This window comes from Procambarus clarkii, chromosome 64 (genome assembly GCF_040958095.1).
Source record: "Procambarus clarkii isolate CNS0578487 chromosome 64, FALCON_Pclarkii_2.0, whole genome shotgun sequence".
Classification (NCBI taxonomy): Eukaryota; Metazoa; Arthropoda; class Malacostraca; order Decapoda; family Cambaridae; genus Procambarus; species Procambarus clarkii.
In genome coordinates this window covers 24,667,127-24,681,438 of record NC_091213.1, presented here as the reverse complement: position 1 = coordinate 24,681,438, position 14,312 = coordinate 24,667,127, and the positions used below count along the sequence as shown (strand labels likewise).

General features: G+C 44.7%; 1 protein-coding gene across 1 annotated transcript in view; it reads right to left on the bottom strand.

Annotated features, from left to right (window-relative positions):
* LOC138354800 (uncharacterized) overlaps positions 1-2,912 on the bottom strand; it is a 14,768-nt gene extending 11,856 nt beyond the window's left edge. The window contains exon 1 of the mRNA XM_069309294.1: positions 2,481-2,912. Within this exon, the coding sequence (XP_069165395.1) occupies positions 2,481-2,912 (432 nt within the window). The remainder of the gene's footprint in view (positions 1-2,480) is intronic.
* Between the last annotated feature and the right edge of the window lie 11,400 nt (positions 2,913-14,312).

The window sequence follows — 14,312 nt, the reverse complement described above, 5'->3', positions numbered from 1 at the left end:
GATAGGATACCACTTGATAAGCTGATGGTAGAGTTCTGATGATGTTGGAGAGCAACCTGATTGTAATAGTATAGAGTATAGGATTCATTATTATTATATGTGTGTATGTATTGTGTATGTGCTTTGTCCAGTAAATGTATTCCAATTTGCTGGTGTTTGCCCTTGTCCTGGTGAGGCTTCCCATGAAATAGTACAGAAGAGAGAGAGAGAGAGAGAGAAAGAACCAAGAACCACTGCTGTGGACAGGGTAGAAGGTAATACTAATAAGTCAAAGGGAGATTGAGGAGATCATATCACCTAAGGAGAGAGTGGGGAGTCACAGCGGCTCGAGTGGGTGTGTGCACGTGACAACGAGGCTAAGTTTTGGAGCCGCATCCCCTAAACGTATGTCGTTGAGCCCCTCTCCAAGAGCCAGAAGTGCCTAGTGTGATCTCCTAGCGAAGTATAAGCACTCTACCGAGTTGTGGGTTGGGTTGTCTGCAAAGGAGGAACAACACGACAACACCACCAACACACAATCTATAATAATAATAATAATAATAATAATATATATATATATATATATATATATATATTATATATATATATATATATGTATATATATATATATATATTATATATATATGTATATATATATATGTCGTACCTAATAGCCAGAACGCACTTTTATGCCTACTATGCAAGGCCCGATTTGCCTAATAAGCCAAGTTTTCCTGAAATAATATTTTTTCTCTAATTTTTTTCTTATGAAATGATAAAGCTACCCATTTCATTATGTATGAGGTCAATTTTTTTTATTGGAGTTAAAATTAATGTAGATATATGACCGAACCTAACCAACCCTACCTAACCTAACCTAACCTATCTTTATAGGTTAAAGAGCATCATGCATATGCATCATGCATGATGCATAAAGAGCATCACCTAACCTATCTTTATAGGTTAGGTTGGGTTAGGTAGTAGAAAAATTAGGTTAGGTTAGGTAGTCGAAAAAACATTAATTCATGAATACTTGGCTTATTAGGCAAATCGGGCCTTGCATAGTAGGCTGAGAAGTGCGTTCTGGCTACTAGGTAGCCAGAACGTACTAGGTATATATAGTACTAGGTACTAGGTATATATACATATATATATATATATAATATATATATATATGTATATATATATTATATGTATATGTATATATATATTATATATATATGTATATATATTATATATATGTATATATATATATAAATATATATTTAAATATATATATATATTATATATATATATATGTATATATATATTATATATATATGTATATATATATATATATTATATATAAATATATATATATATATATGTATATATATATTATATATATATATATATATGTATATATATATATATATATATATATATATATATATATATATATATATATATATATGAATATATATATATATCTAAGAATTACTATACATATTTTAACTGTGTCGCTTTTACTCAGGATACTCCATAGATCGGTACTGTTCATCAAATCCTGGCAAGTCCACTATTTCCAGGTACACGTCGTCCACACACTCAATGGCAATCACTGGCGAGTTCACCTTCCTCAACATGGGCTGGTTCACCCACCGTATCATCACGATGTCCCAATACCCCACATCCACTCTAAAGAAACACACTTGCAGAGGGTTTTGGCAACACGCTGACTGGGGTCTCAAATAATTACGTACAGGGGGTAGCTAATACCCTGGCAGAAGTCTGTAGCCAGGGTATTAGCTGGTTAATACCCTGGCTATTAACTAATACCCTTGCTAATTAGCCAGGGTATTAGACCACTAGCAGCACTTCTCAGCAGACGGCCACTACTGTTGCCTCGTAACTCTTCTTGGACAAATCCCGGGTACGTTGGTCTATACCGTTATGAATCCGTTTGTCTCAGTTAAAAGAATAACGAACTCGTAACTGTCTATTATAAGTTGAAATAGGAATTAAGAGGAAATAAGATGTTAAGCATTGCCTTATTGTAGTATCTTATTCTATATTCCTTGTGGGTAGGAACAACCTAAATGCATTCATGTATTAGAATAGGTGTAGTGTAGTTATATGTAAACTTATATGTTATATGTATTGTAGCGGCTTAAGCGCAATGACCTGAGGTTGGAATTGGGTTTACCAAGTCTAAGAACATGGGAAGCACTAATTAATTTTTTGTTTTTCAATTTTTATTTTTACATGCAAACATGCGAATATATACAATAAAATAAATACAATTGACTAATAAACCAAGAACAAACAATCAGACATAACAAAAAAAAAATTACAAAAGCCGGGAATCGAACACAATACGCCTCCCAAAGTAACATGACGTCATCCGGAACAGGTTCATTATGAACCGTACGAGGATCAGGCATCAACTCCGGCACACCCACAAAAAAACACCGAGCCCGCTGAACCCAGATGGAAGAAGGGCACCACGGAACAGGACACACGTGGTCAACAATTTCAAACCGCAAAGGATTCTTATCATCATACGCCACGCCGGAGGCCAAGACGAGAGGGAGAGGCTCCTTCCCACGAGGCCGAGCAATGGGCAGCGCACTGGGAGCCTCCTCGGCTGCCTCACAGGGCCTCGCGTCAACCACCGGATGTTGCACCTGCAGGGACCCCCCATGCTTGGCATCCTTCTCCAGCACCAGCTTGAGGCCTCGGCTCGCACCAGAACCCTCACCACCCACGTCTGTAGGAGCGACCACCCCCCACTGCGGAGAACCTTCTGCAGGAGAAAGAACAGGAGGTAAATCATACGCACAACCATTGTCAACAGCAGACAAATGGATGTCAGCAACCAGCAACGTAGAGCGCGAAGCACCCGAAACCGCCACATCGTCGTCCGAAGCTCCACCTGCGTCGAAGTCCTCCATATCAGCCTAAGAAGTAGAAGAACGCCTGGACCGCTTGGGCACTGGCCGCACATCCTCACAGCCGGAGGCGGACCCAGAACCACAGGCCTCACAAACCTTGTGAACCGACGCCCGTCGCAGTACGGCAGCAGCCTCAACCACAGGGGGAACCGGGCCGCACTCAACAGGATGCTCCGCAACCCCCAGCACCCAGCACAGCCGTAACACCTGGCGAGCGCGCAGGACTAGGCACATCAGCAGGAGACGAGGAAGATGAAGACGACTCGCAGAGACCATCCGGAAGACCCTCGGGAGCAACTGGCACAGTGAATTGACCAGCGACAGGAGCCACCGGAACACCCGGAGGAGGGACAACAACCACCGGGGGCATGTCGGGTGACGCAGGGGGGGCCGCATCAGCAGCGAACGGGACCTGCCGCTCTTCATCTCCGGAATCCACGCCCTGAGGGAGCGGCGAGAAGTCCTCTTCCCAGAACAAGTTAACAGGTGCAGCAGGGGCCTCAGAGCCCGGAAGCCTGATGCCCTAACTGGCCACATTGGAAACAGGTACGGGGCTGCCGGACATAATACACCCGAACGTAGTAACCCAGCAGCCGGACACAAGATGGAATATCCAACCGCAGGCGCATCCCTAAGGTACGGATGTTCGTCCACTTCCCAGCATACTTCCCCGAGGAAAGTGTGTTCACTCGCACACTGATGACTGCACCATACCTCCCGAAGAAGCGCCGGAGAAGGTCTTCAGGGAACTCCAGGGTCGCACCGTGTACACTGACATAAGACAGGGCACCACTACGGTCCGAGACCGCAACAGAGCCTGCGCCATCCGGCAACTGCAACGAACGCCCTTCGTACCGACGGAGGAAGTCCCGATACTCCTCCTCCCTCACGAACTTGATAATCACCCGGTGGGCCGTAGAAGCTCAATTCCGTCGACAGCCTCCACCGGGACACAAAGCATGTCACACATAATGTAGTACCAATATACAAAAAGGGCGACAGACAAGAGGCACTGAACTACAGGCCAGTGTCCTTAACTTGTATACCATGCAAGGTGATGGAGAAGATTGTGAGAAAAAACCTAGTAACACATCTGGAGAGAAGAGACTTCGTGACAACCCATCAACATGGGTTCAGGGAGGGTAAATCTTGCCTTACAGGCTTGATAGAATTCTATGATCAGGTGACAAAGATTAAGTAAGAAAGAGAAGGATGTCCGGACTGCATTTTTTTGGACTGTCGGAAAGCCTTTGACACAGTACCCCATAAAAGGTTGATGCATAAGCTGGAGAAACAGCCAGGAGTAACTGGTAGGGCGCTCCATTGGATAAGGGAGTACCTAAGCAATAAGAAGCAGAGAGTTATAGTGAGGGGTGAGACCTCAGAATGGCGTGAAGTCACCAGTGGAGTCCCACAGGGCTCTGTGCTTGGACCTATCCTGTTTCTGATATACGGAAATGATCTCCCAGAGGGTATAGACTCATTCCTCTCAATGTTTGCTGACGACGTCAAAATTATGAGAAGGATTAGGACAGAGGAGGACAGCTTGAGGCTTCAAGAAGACCTGGACAAGCTGCAGGAATGGTCGAACAAATGGATGTTAGAGTTTAACCCAAGCAAATGTAATGTAATGAAGATAGGGGTAGGAAGCAGGAGACCAGATACAAGGTATCACTTGGGAGATGAAATACTTCAAGAGTCAGAGAGAGAGAAAGACCTGGGGGTTGATATCACGCCAGACCTGTCCCCTGAAGCTCATATCAAGAGGATAACATCAGCAGCATATGCCAAGTTGGCTAACATAAGAACGGCCTTTAGAAACTTGTGTAAGGAATCTTTCAGAACATTTTATACCACATATGTCAGACCAATCCTGGAGTATGCGGCTCCAGCATGGATGGAGTCCATATCTAGTCAAGCATAAGACTAAACTGGAAAAGGTTCAAAGGTTTGCCAGCAGACTAGTACCCGAGCTGAGAGGTATGAGCTACGAGGAGAGACTACGGGAATTGAACCTCACTTCGTTGGAAGACAGAAGAGTTAGGGGGGACATGATCACCACATTCAAGATTCTCAAGGGAATCGACAGGGTTGATAAAGACAGGCTATTTAACACAAGGGCACACGCACTAGGGGACACAGGTGGAAACTGAGTGCCCAAATGAGCCACAGAGATATTAGAAAGAACTTTTTTAGTGTCAGTGTGGTTGACAAATGGAATGCATTAGGAAGCAATGTGGTGGAGGCTGACTCCATACACAGTTTCAAGTGTAGATATGATAGAGCCCAATAGGCTCAGGAACCTGTACACCTGTTGATTGACGGTTGAGAGGCGGGACCAAAGAGCCAGAGCTCAACCCCCGCAAGCACAACTAGGTGAGTACAACTAGGTGAGTACATCACCAACTCAATGGCTGGATAACCAGCCTTACACGAGAACTCCAGTCCCACGGAATTCACACGCAGAACAGGAGGAATTGGAAGGCCCCCCATGTCAGAACTGCCACGTCAGCACACAGCCAGTCAGGTAACAACACTGGGAGGGCAGAGACGCCCACACCACCTGGCGACCAAATGGCAAACAACCCCAGCAGTCACGGAGGCCGGGACACGTCCTCACTCCACGGCTGCTCAGGGCGGACTCTAAGCACTAATTAATAGTAATATGGAATTACTGGAACCCGAGAGATGTTACCAGGAATCCAGTTGGATTGTTAATACTTATTGGCGGATTAAGGCCAACTAGGTTGAGCTTCCCAGTGTAAGTTTGACTAATAGGATGTAATAGGAATAATGTAGATAGCTCAGCTTCTAACATGGCGGCTGCGACCATGCTGTTACCCTTCAGGTTAATTATAAAGTTTATGATTTACCTAGTAGCTTCAGTCAAAAAAACCATTGTATGTAATTAGGAATTAATTTTGCTAATCATTGTGCGAGTTGGTTTGTAGTTTCTAACATAGATAATATAACTGATGCTTTATCATGCATCTGCCAACCTAGTTTGTACCAGGCCACCACGGTTCCTGTGGAATGTCTTATGTGTTAAATTATATGTGCAAATAGGCTATTGTTAATAGCCATTGTGTTAAATGATTCCTAAATAAATTACAACCTTAGATCTGCTTAACAGTTCTAGGCAAATGATTCAGAAGATGGACTAGTAGGTTAATTATTAATTAGACCACGTCCGAACACATTGCATGCTCGAATGCAGTGACCTTGCCCATAAAAAGGATGGAACACCCATGCTTCTCTCACGGGAGACATCTCCCGTCACGCAGGGTGCAGTCGCACCTCCACAGATCTCCAGTATCAGCTCTCGATACTGGTAATGGCTCAAAAGGGCCACCACTTTTGGGCTATTCATGCCCGTGCCACCTTTTGGGTGGCATAATCTTCATCAATCAATCAATCAATCAATCAATGCTTCTCTCTCATTTGCGTGCAGTGCAAGGTCGAGGATGGTGAATTGAAGCTCTGTGGAAGCCATTTGGCAATTAGGTTAAGTGTTTTCCTGTTTGTGAAAGTAGGATAAGCTTTTATTATTGTGTATATTTTAGTGTATGTGTGTAAGCCTATTTCATTGTCCGTTCCAGTGTGTGGAACTCGTATTTTAATTCTTAGTTAATTCTTACCCGTGCCTCTGTTCCTTCAGAGCGAGCCACGTGGTGTACTAACTTGTCTGTTTGATGAAGATTAAGCTACCCAAATGGTGGCACGGGCATGAATAGCCCGTAAGTGGTGGCCCTTTTAAGCCATTACCAGTATCAAGAGCTGATACTGGAGATCTGTGGAGGTGCGACTGCACCCAGCGTGACGACGGGAGATGTCTCCCGGACCAAACGGTGACCAGATGGTGTAACTTGTCTGTTGATTACTTCTTTTTATTGTGTGTGCGATCTGTAAATATACTGCAGGTAGGCGATCCCATCTTTCATTAACCATCACTATCTAGGCCTCCTGCTTGGAGTCGGGTAACTGACTGGGTTCTGTGCTATTCTCGAGCATTATTAGACAGGCTCGCGACACATACAACAGTGCATAAATCCAGCTGCTAACACACTGCTACTACTGACGGCGGCCACTTTGTCCTCTCACAGGACAAAGTCAAAAGTTCTGGACTGCCCAAGGTGAACTCCCCTCCTCAGTACATTCGCCTCCTTTCGTCACCTGTGTCAACATAAAACGTTATTAGCTTGACAGACAATATACTGGGGTGACCTTTGGATAACACCTCCACCTGGAGAATTGAAACTGTAGTTGCTTTCACAACCTAGATGGCATTGATATCGTTACGCCACCCACCAGAGGTCATCATCATCGACCTCGCCTCCTAACTGAGGTATGAAACAGCAGCCTTTCACCAACGCCACACCACCGCCAACAGATGGTGTTGTTTGTGTCTCGCCTAATACTTGGGAGTAGGAGTGCAGATCCATAGATGCCGCCGAAATCGCTACGCCCCCACTCCGGCGATGGTGTTGATATCGTAACAGATGGGATCCAGTTTAGGGTGGTGTTGAGTGTTTTGCCTTTAGCAACTGCTCTAAGATACAAAATGGTGTTAATTATATCCACGTTGTCTTTCCATTGCTTTTTGTCCTAATATTTGAAGTGCAGCTTTTGAGTCTTTGTGTATGATTGCATTTTAAGTTTTGTGCAATCTCATATGCGAATGCCTGTTGTATGCAAGTAGCTCATTTTGGGTTGATGATACTAGTCCTCCCAGTCTCCAATATATCTGTACGATGGCCGTGCAAAGAGCAGCGCCAGCCCTCTCATATTCTGTGTCAACCGATCTGTCTGAGAAGATGTGTGTGTGTGGCTCCAGCTACTGCAATGTTGCACATTTGCTTTTCTATGATGTTAATTTGGATTGTTGGATCATAGGCAGCCTTTTTCATCAAAAGACTTTCTATTACTGTTCTGAAGGTAGACTCCTCTCACGGTGGGGAAGAAGTGTAGTCTGGGAGTTCTTGATCACTCCCTCTATCAAGGATCATGCTTTTTAACTGTAGTCTGTTTAAAACATTTCCCGCTCTGGCTGCCCAAGAGTTTCCGTTGTTAGCCACTATGGCTAAGTTCAACCACCAAGGCCTGCTGTCCTGGGACTGGATCAGGGGGAAATAATTATCTTATTGATAATTGTAGCTGTTCTTTGTGATATTCTTTCTTGGAGAGAGGCCAAACCCGTTGCCACTCTTAGAGATTCAAGCCTGGTCCAAATCGGGGCTCCCAGGGTATCTCTCATAGCATTGTTTTGGGCAACTTCAAGCTTTTTCCACTGTTGGTGTGATAGACTTGTGAGTGCAGGTGCGGCATAGTCGATCACTGATCTGACTGCCTGTACATATTATGTGTGAAGGAGTTGCAGATTGACTCCTCCAGAGAGCGAGGTTAGCGATCTGAGGATTGCCGTCTGGGCCGCAGTTCTCTCTCTTAAGCAAGTGACCTCAGCATTAAAATTCATGTGTGGGACCAGGATTATTCCTAGATACTGATAAGTGTCCACCCATTCAATTGGTTGACCCTGTACTGTGAGTTGGATATTGAGGTTCGCTATTTTAATGGGCATGGCTTTTGTCTTTGTGGGGTTGAGTTTGATACCAATCTGTTTTGCCTCTTTACTGATGCAGTCTAAACATTTGGGTGCATGGCACGCCGCATCCCTTCCTTTTATGATGATGATAAAGTCGTCCGCGTAGTTTAGCAGCCTGCAGTGATGTGGGAGTTTCAACCACATTATTCTTTCCATTAAACAGTTGAAGAGAAGAGGGCTGAGAATACCTTCATGCGTTGTAGTGTTTTCAAATCCTTTATATTCAGAGACTCTGCCATGAAGTTTTACTCTTGCTTCTCTGTTTGAGACAGTTTTTGGTCCAGGAGAGCAGGTTGCCTTTGCCAATTCAAACGCTTTCTTGAGGTCCAAGAATATCAGCATTCCTGGTCTGTCATTCAAGTGGGCTAACAGAGTTGTAATCAATTTAACTGTGCCAACCCCTCTTCTGTAGGCATCCATATCATGGTGCAGTTTAGGCATTTTCCACTCAAGTCTTTTGAGTGCCATTCTGTCAGCCATCTTGGCTATACAGCTTTGGAGAGAGATGGGCCTGGGATTAGCTGGATGTTTGGGTTTTGGGATCGGCACTATGTCTGCTCTATTCCAAGCTGTAGGTCTAGTATGAGAAGTCCAGGCTAAATTAATTAACCTTAGGTATGCAGCGTCTCCCTCTGGGCCGAGGTTTCTAATAATTTTTATAGATTATTTTGTCGTCTCCGGGGGATGTATCCTTGGAGTTTTTCTTAGCCTGATTGAGCTCATCAAGTGTGAAAGGGGCATTAATATCAGAGACTTCTGAACATGCAGGTAAGGATTCTGTGCCGCCTTTCTTCCTCTAGTCCTGTCTACACAGTTAATACATCTGGTGGAAGCTGATTGCTGGCTGCCCTTTCTGCCAACTTGGTTGCCAAATCTTCGGCTTCCTGAAGCGGATCCTTAGGGTGTGGAGCTTTAGGTGTTTTATTTCCTTTGGCCCAGTGGATTTGCTGCCACATCTCTCCCAGAGAGGTGTGTTCATTCAGATGTGAACACCATTCCAGCCACTTTTGTTCATTTATTAGCCTAGTCTCTCGATGCACATGTTCCTTGACCTCACAAAGTAAGTTCCTGTTGCGCTCATTTGGCTGCCTTTTGTATAGCTTCCTTGTGCTGTTGAGTCAATGGTAGAGTTCTTTGGCACGTTTGCAATAGTACCAGTGATCTTTGTGGTGTCTGGTGGACAGATTTTTCAGTGGGATGGAGTGGTTGGCTGAATTTTGAGTTGCTTTGACAAAATCTTGTTCTGCCTCATTAATGTCTTCGGGAACATAATAGTTTTTATGCTGTTCTAAAATGAGGTTTTGAAATCAGTTCCAGTTTGCTAAAGCAAAGTTCCAGGCTCCAGATGGAGGCGGAGGTGGGGTGAGTAGATCTGACTTAAAATTAATTTGGCCCCCCATACTGGTCGCTTGTGAGTGTGGGCTCAACTGACCATGTTGCTGCATCTCTTAAGAAGGCTGAAACGAAGGTAAGATCTAATCTACCACCTTGGATGTGGGTGGGTTCATTCTTGTTCAGGATTTGGATTTCTGGAAGCTGGTCTAGTAGAAGTGCAATGAGAGTGCTGGTGTTACGACCCTGGGTTCCTCAGTGGAAACAAGAGGTCAAATTGAGCTATAAATAATTTACCTTACATTATTTGGTGCACTTGTCGATGTGCGTTCCTATCTTCCTAGCCAGACGTAAGAGGAATCTTGTTCGCACAGAGCATTCAGACCCTTGAGCTTGTTGCTGATTAAGTATAACAGTGAAGTAATTATTAAGTATCCTTAGAACGAGTAAAGTAAACAATATTGTACGTCGGTGAAGATTTGTAATGTGTATAAGCGGCACGATCAATTAGGCTCTTCTCGTCAACCACAACAACTCGGGAGCTCGGCGGCTGGACGCTGGTTCCTTCTTCTCTGTTCAGACTGTGTGGTGTAAAGTTCTCCCTGTGGGACTCTGCTTTGTTTCTCCTCCTCCTTCTCCCCTTTCCTTACCTTAAGTTCCTGTAACTACAAAGTTAAGTACCTTTATGTGTAACCGTGCTAACTGCGGGAATTGTAAGACTTGTGTAGATACTGTGTATTATAAGCCAGTGTTTTGGGTATCCCTGAGTGTTGTGTTGTGTTAGGGTACCACGTGGGCTCACTACCCTAAGCTGCCTCAAACTTTCAAGTTCTTCACTAGTAGACTTTACCCTAGCTTGTCTTCATTGTAAAACCTTGTATCCTGCCTATGTGGACCAAGGCTTTTAAAGTAAGATAGTGTTGTAAAGTAATTATTGTTATTGTTATTTAATGTATATGGGGGTTGTTAAGAGGGTTTAATAAATAAGTTAGTTTTTGAGGTGTATCCATTACTCCTGTTCTAGTGGCGTAGTTGATTGTATCACAGACGACAGATCTGTTCTAAAAACTTAAAGCATAAACAGGAACCTATGTTCCTTGGGGGCCAGGCCTAATTGTGCCACTACTCTGATACATCTTGATTCTAACTGCTGGCCCTCCTCCATAATAGTCAAGACCCCCCATAACAGCTAGTAAATTTATAACAGCTGGCCTCATTTGTTGTGTTCGAACCCAGTGCCAATCAATGATGGGCATTAAAATCACCACAAATTATTGTGTTTGGTGTAGTAGCGTATCCAATGAACACTGAGAGATCCATTTCAGCATGTGGAGACCTGTAAACATTAAACACTTCAAGTTTATCGTGACTTTGCTCAATAGATACTCCCATTACCCGTGTCCCTGCTCCACAATCGGGTGGGCTGGTTATGGACTTGGAGATAAGGTCACATTTTAAATAGATGGCATATCCCCTAGATTGTCCATTGACCCCATGGAAGGAAGAGGCCTCGATAGCCTGAGATTTTAGGTTCTAATCCAGCACGAAGCAAGCTCTCCTGTAGTATCAAAATTATGTCTATGCCTTTGGTTGCTGCTATTCATTGCAAGTGTCACAATTTTGTGCGCAGCCCTTGCGCTTTTCATTGCAGGATCTTTAGTCCTCTAGGTTGTTGGAACTTGCTGATATTATGGTGGAATCCATGGAGTCTGATGAACACTCCATGGAAGTTGAAACTGGAGTTGAGGATCTTGGCATACTTGAAATTGACTGATCAAGTTCGCTTTCAAGAGCACTGGACTTTACCTGGTTTTTGGGAGAGTGTCTTCTGCCCTGCGTTCTTGAAGGTGAGGATATATTTTTTTTTCACATTTCTTGAACTTGTGCTCAATTGTCTTTCGAGTCTCTGTGGTGTGCTTGATACCGTGTATCGACAGCGAACTTTCGACCTCTTCCGTGACCAAGGTTTAAAGCATTGGCCAGAGAGCGTCCATTTGTGCAGGAGCACTTTATTTTATTTACTACTGTGCCGATTTGGGGCCTATTTACTCTTTGACCCCTCTCAGTGGAAACTTGGACACTCTTGCCATCATTGCCCTCCCCCCTCCGTGTGCTTACTGAATGCAATGGGCAGGCGACTACGTTGAACTATTTTCTTGTGGCACCCAGCCATCCCTCTGTTATGGAGTGAGACCTTCAGACCCTCCACCATGGCCGACGGTGAGGGTCATGTGCCCCGCTCAATCTGGTTTAGTCTTGGTGAGCTCCACACTCTTTTTGTGGGCAGGGGAACTGGTATATGTTTTGGTTGGGGCTTCGGCTCTGCTGTAGGCGTGGACGTGGGGGGGGGGGTATTTTTGTATACACTTCACCACTGCAGGTGCTCTTAGTGACAATGCGATGGAACACCTGACCTTGAATTCGGGCTTAGAGAATATAAATCACAAAAATACACACATAAGTACTTACTCATTTATACAGCCGGCCTCACACACTCACACAATTACCATACATCAGGTACCCAGCTGGCAGGTGATGACTCAAGGCGGAGGAGTTGGCTGGCACAGTACCTCACGTGGTATCGTTCATACAAAGATGACTTGGTGCGTCTTTCGACGTGATGGCGATTGGTGTCCTGTGACCAAAGCCAACAGGAAGGACCACTCCATGACAACCTATCGAGAACATAGGCCTCTACCGATGAGTACTACATCTATCCAGACAAAATCCTCATTGCCAGCCTTCAAGGTGCAGCATGCTGAAGCAAATCCTTGTACGCCACTGTAGTGCACCTTGAAAATAAAAGTACTCCCAGCTGAAGATCAGAGCAAAGCCAAACCTCAAAGGCTAGTATATTCGTAGGCCTAAAGACGAGACACCTGTAACGGTTCTTAAAAATTACAGGAAATTCGACGAACTCAAGCCAGAGGACACAATAAGGTAAATCATTGTCCTCGACTATCCCTTGCACATTGCCCTAGCTCATCTCGAAAAGCTGAATTATGTCGTGTTAGCAGAAAGATGCCAGGTAAAAGCTACGAAGCAGGAAACCCAACAAGCCCTTCCTCACAGTAAGAGGACGGAACCCAAAGAAACTTGATCTAGGCATTTGGGGCGTGTTCCAACACAGGCTTTGCACCCCAGAGCCCCTCAGATGCTTCAGATGTCAGAGATTTTAACATCACAAGGACGGCTGCCAACGCCCAGTGAGGTGGGGAGTCTGCTGTCAGCCCTACGAGACGAAAATATGCCTTGATAAACACAAGGCATACCGGTCCATTAAGGCTAAGTGTCCAAATTGTTCCAAGGAACACCCCGCCTGGAACTTAACATAACCCAAAAGGCTTAAAAAAATTCGAACGACCCCCCTCCCTCCGTCCACGCCTACAGCAGAGCCGAAACCCCAATTAAAACATATACCAGTTCCCCTGCCCACAAAAACAGTGTGGAGCTCACCACGACTAAACCAGGTAGAGCGGGGCACATACCCCTCCACCATCGGCCATGGTGGAGGGTCTGAAGGTCTCCCTCCAGAACAGAGGGATGGCTGGGTGCCACAAGAAAATAGTTCAACGTATTCGCCTGCCCATTGCATCTAGCAAGCACACGGAGGGGGGACAATGATGGCAAGAGTGTCCAAGTTTCCACTGAGAGGGGTCAAAGAGTAAAGAGGCCCCAAATCTGCACAGTAGTAAATAGTGCTCCCACACAAATGGACGCTCTCTGGCCAATGCTTAAAACCTTGGTCATGGAAGAGGTCGAAAGTTCGCTGTCGATACACGGTATCAAGCACACCACAGAGACTCGAAAGACAATTGAGCACAAGTTCAAGAAATGTGAAAAAAACAATATCCTCACCTTCAAGAACGCAAAACAGAAGACACTCTCCTAAAAACCAGGTAAAGTCCAGTGCTCTTGAAAGCGAACATGATGAGTCAATTTCAAGTACACCAAGATCCTCAACTCCAGTTTCAACTTCCACGGCGTGTTCATCAGACTCCATGGATTCCTCCGTAATATCAGCAAGTTCCAACAACCAAGATGACTAAAGATCCTGCAATGAAAAGCGCAAGGGCTGCGCATAAAATTGTGACACTTGCAATGAATAGCAGCAATCAAAGGCATAGACATAATCCTGGTACTACAGGAGAGCTTGCTTCGAGCTGGATTAGATCCTAAAATCTCAGGCTATCGAGGCCTCTTCCTACCATGGGGTCAACGGACAATCCAGGGGATATGCCATCTATGTAAAATGTGACCTGATCTCCAAGTTCATAACCAGCCCACCCGATTGTGGAGCAGGGACACGGGTAATGGAAGTATCCATTGAGCAAAGACACGATAAACTTGAAGTGTTTGAAGTGAAGTAAACTTGAAGTAAACTTGAAGCCCACGTGGTACCCTAACACAACACAACACTCAGGGATACCCAAAACACTGGCTTATACTACACAATATCTACACAA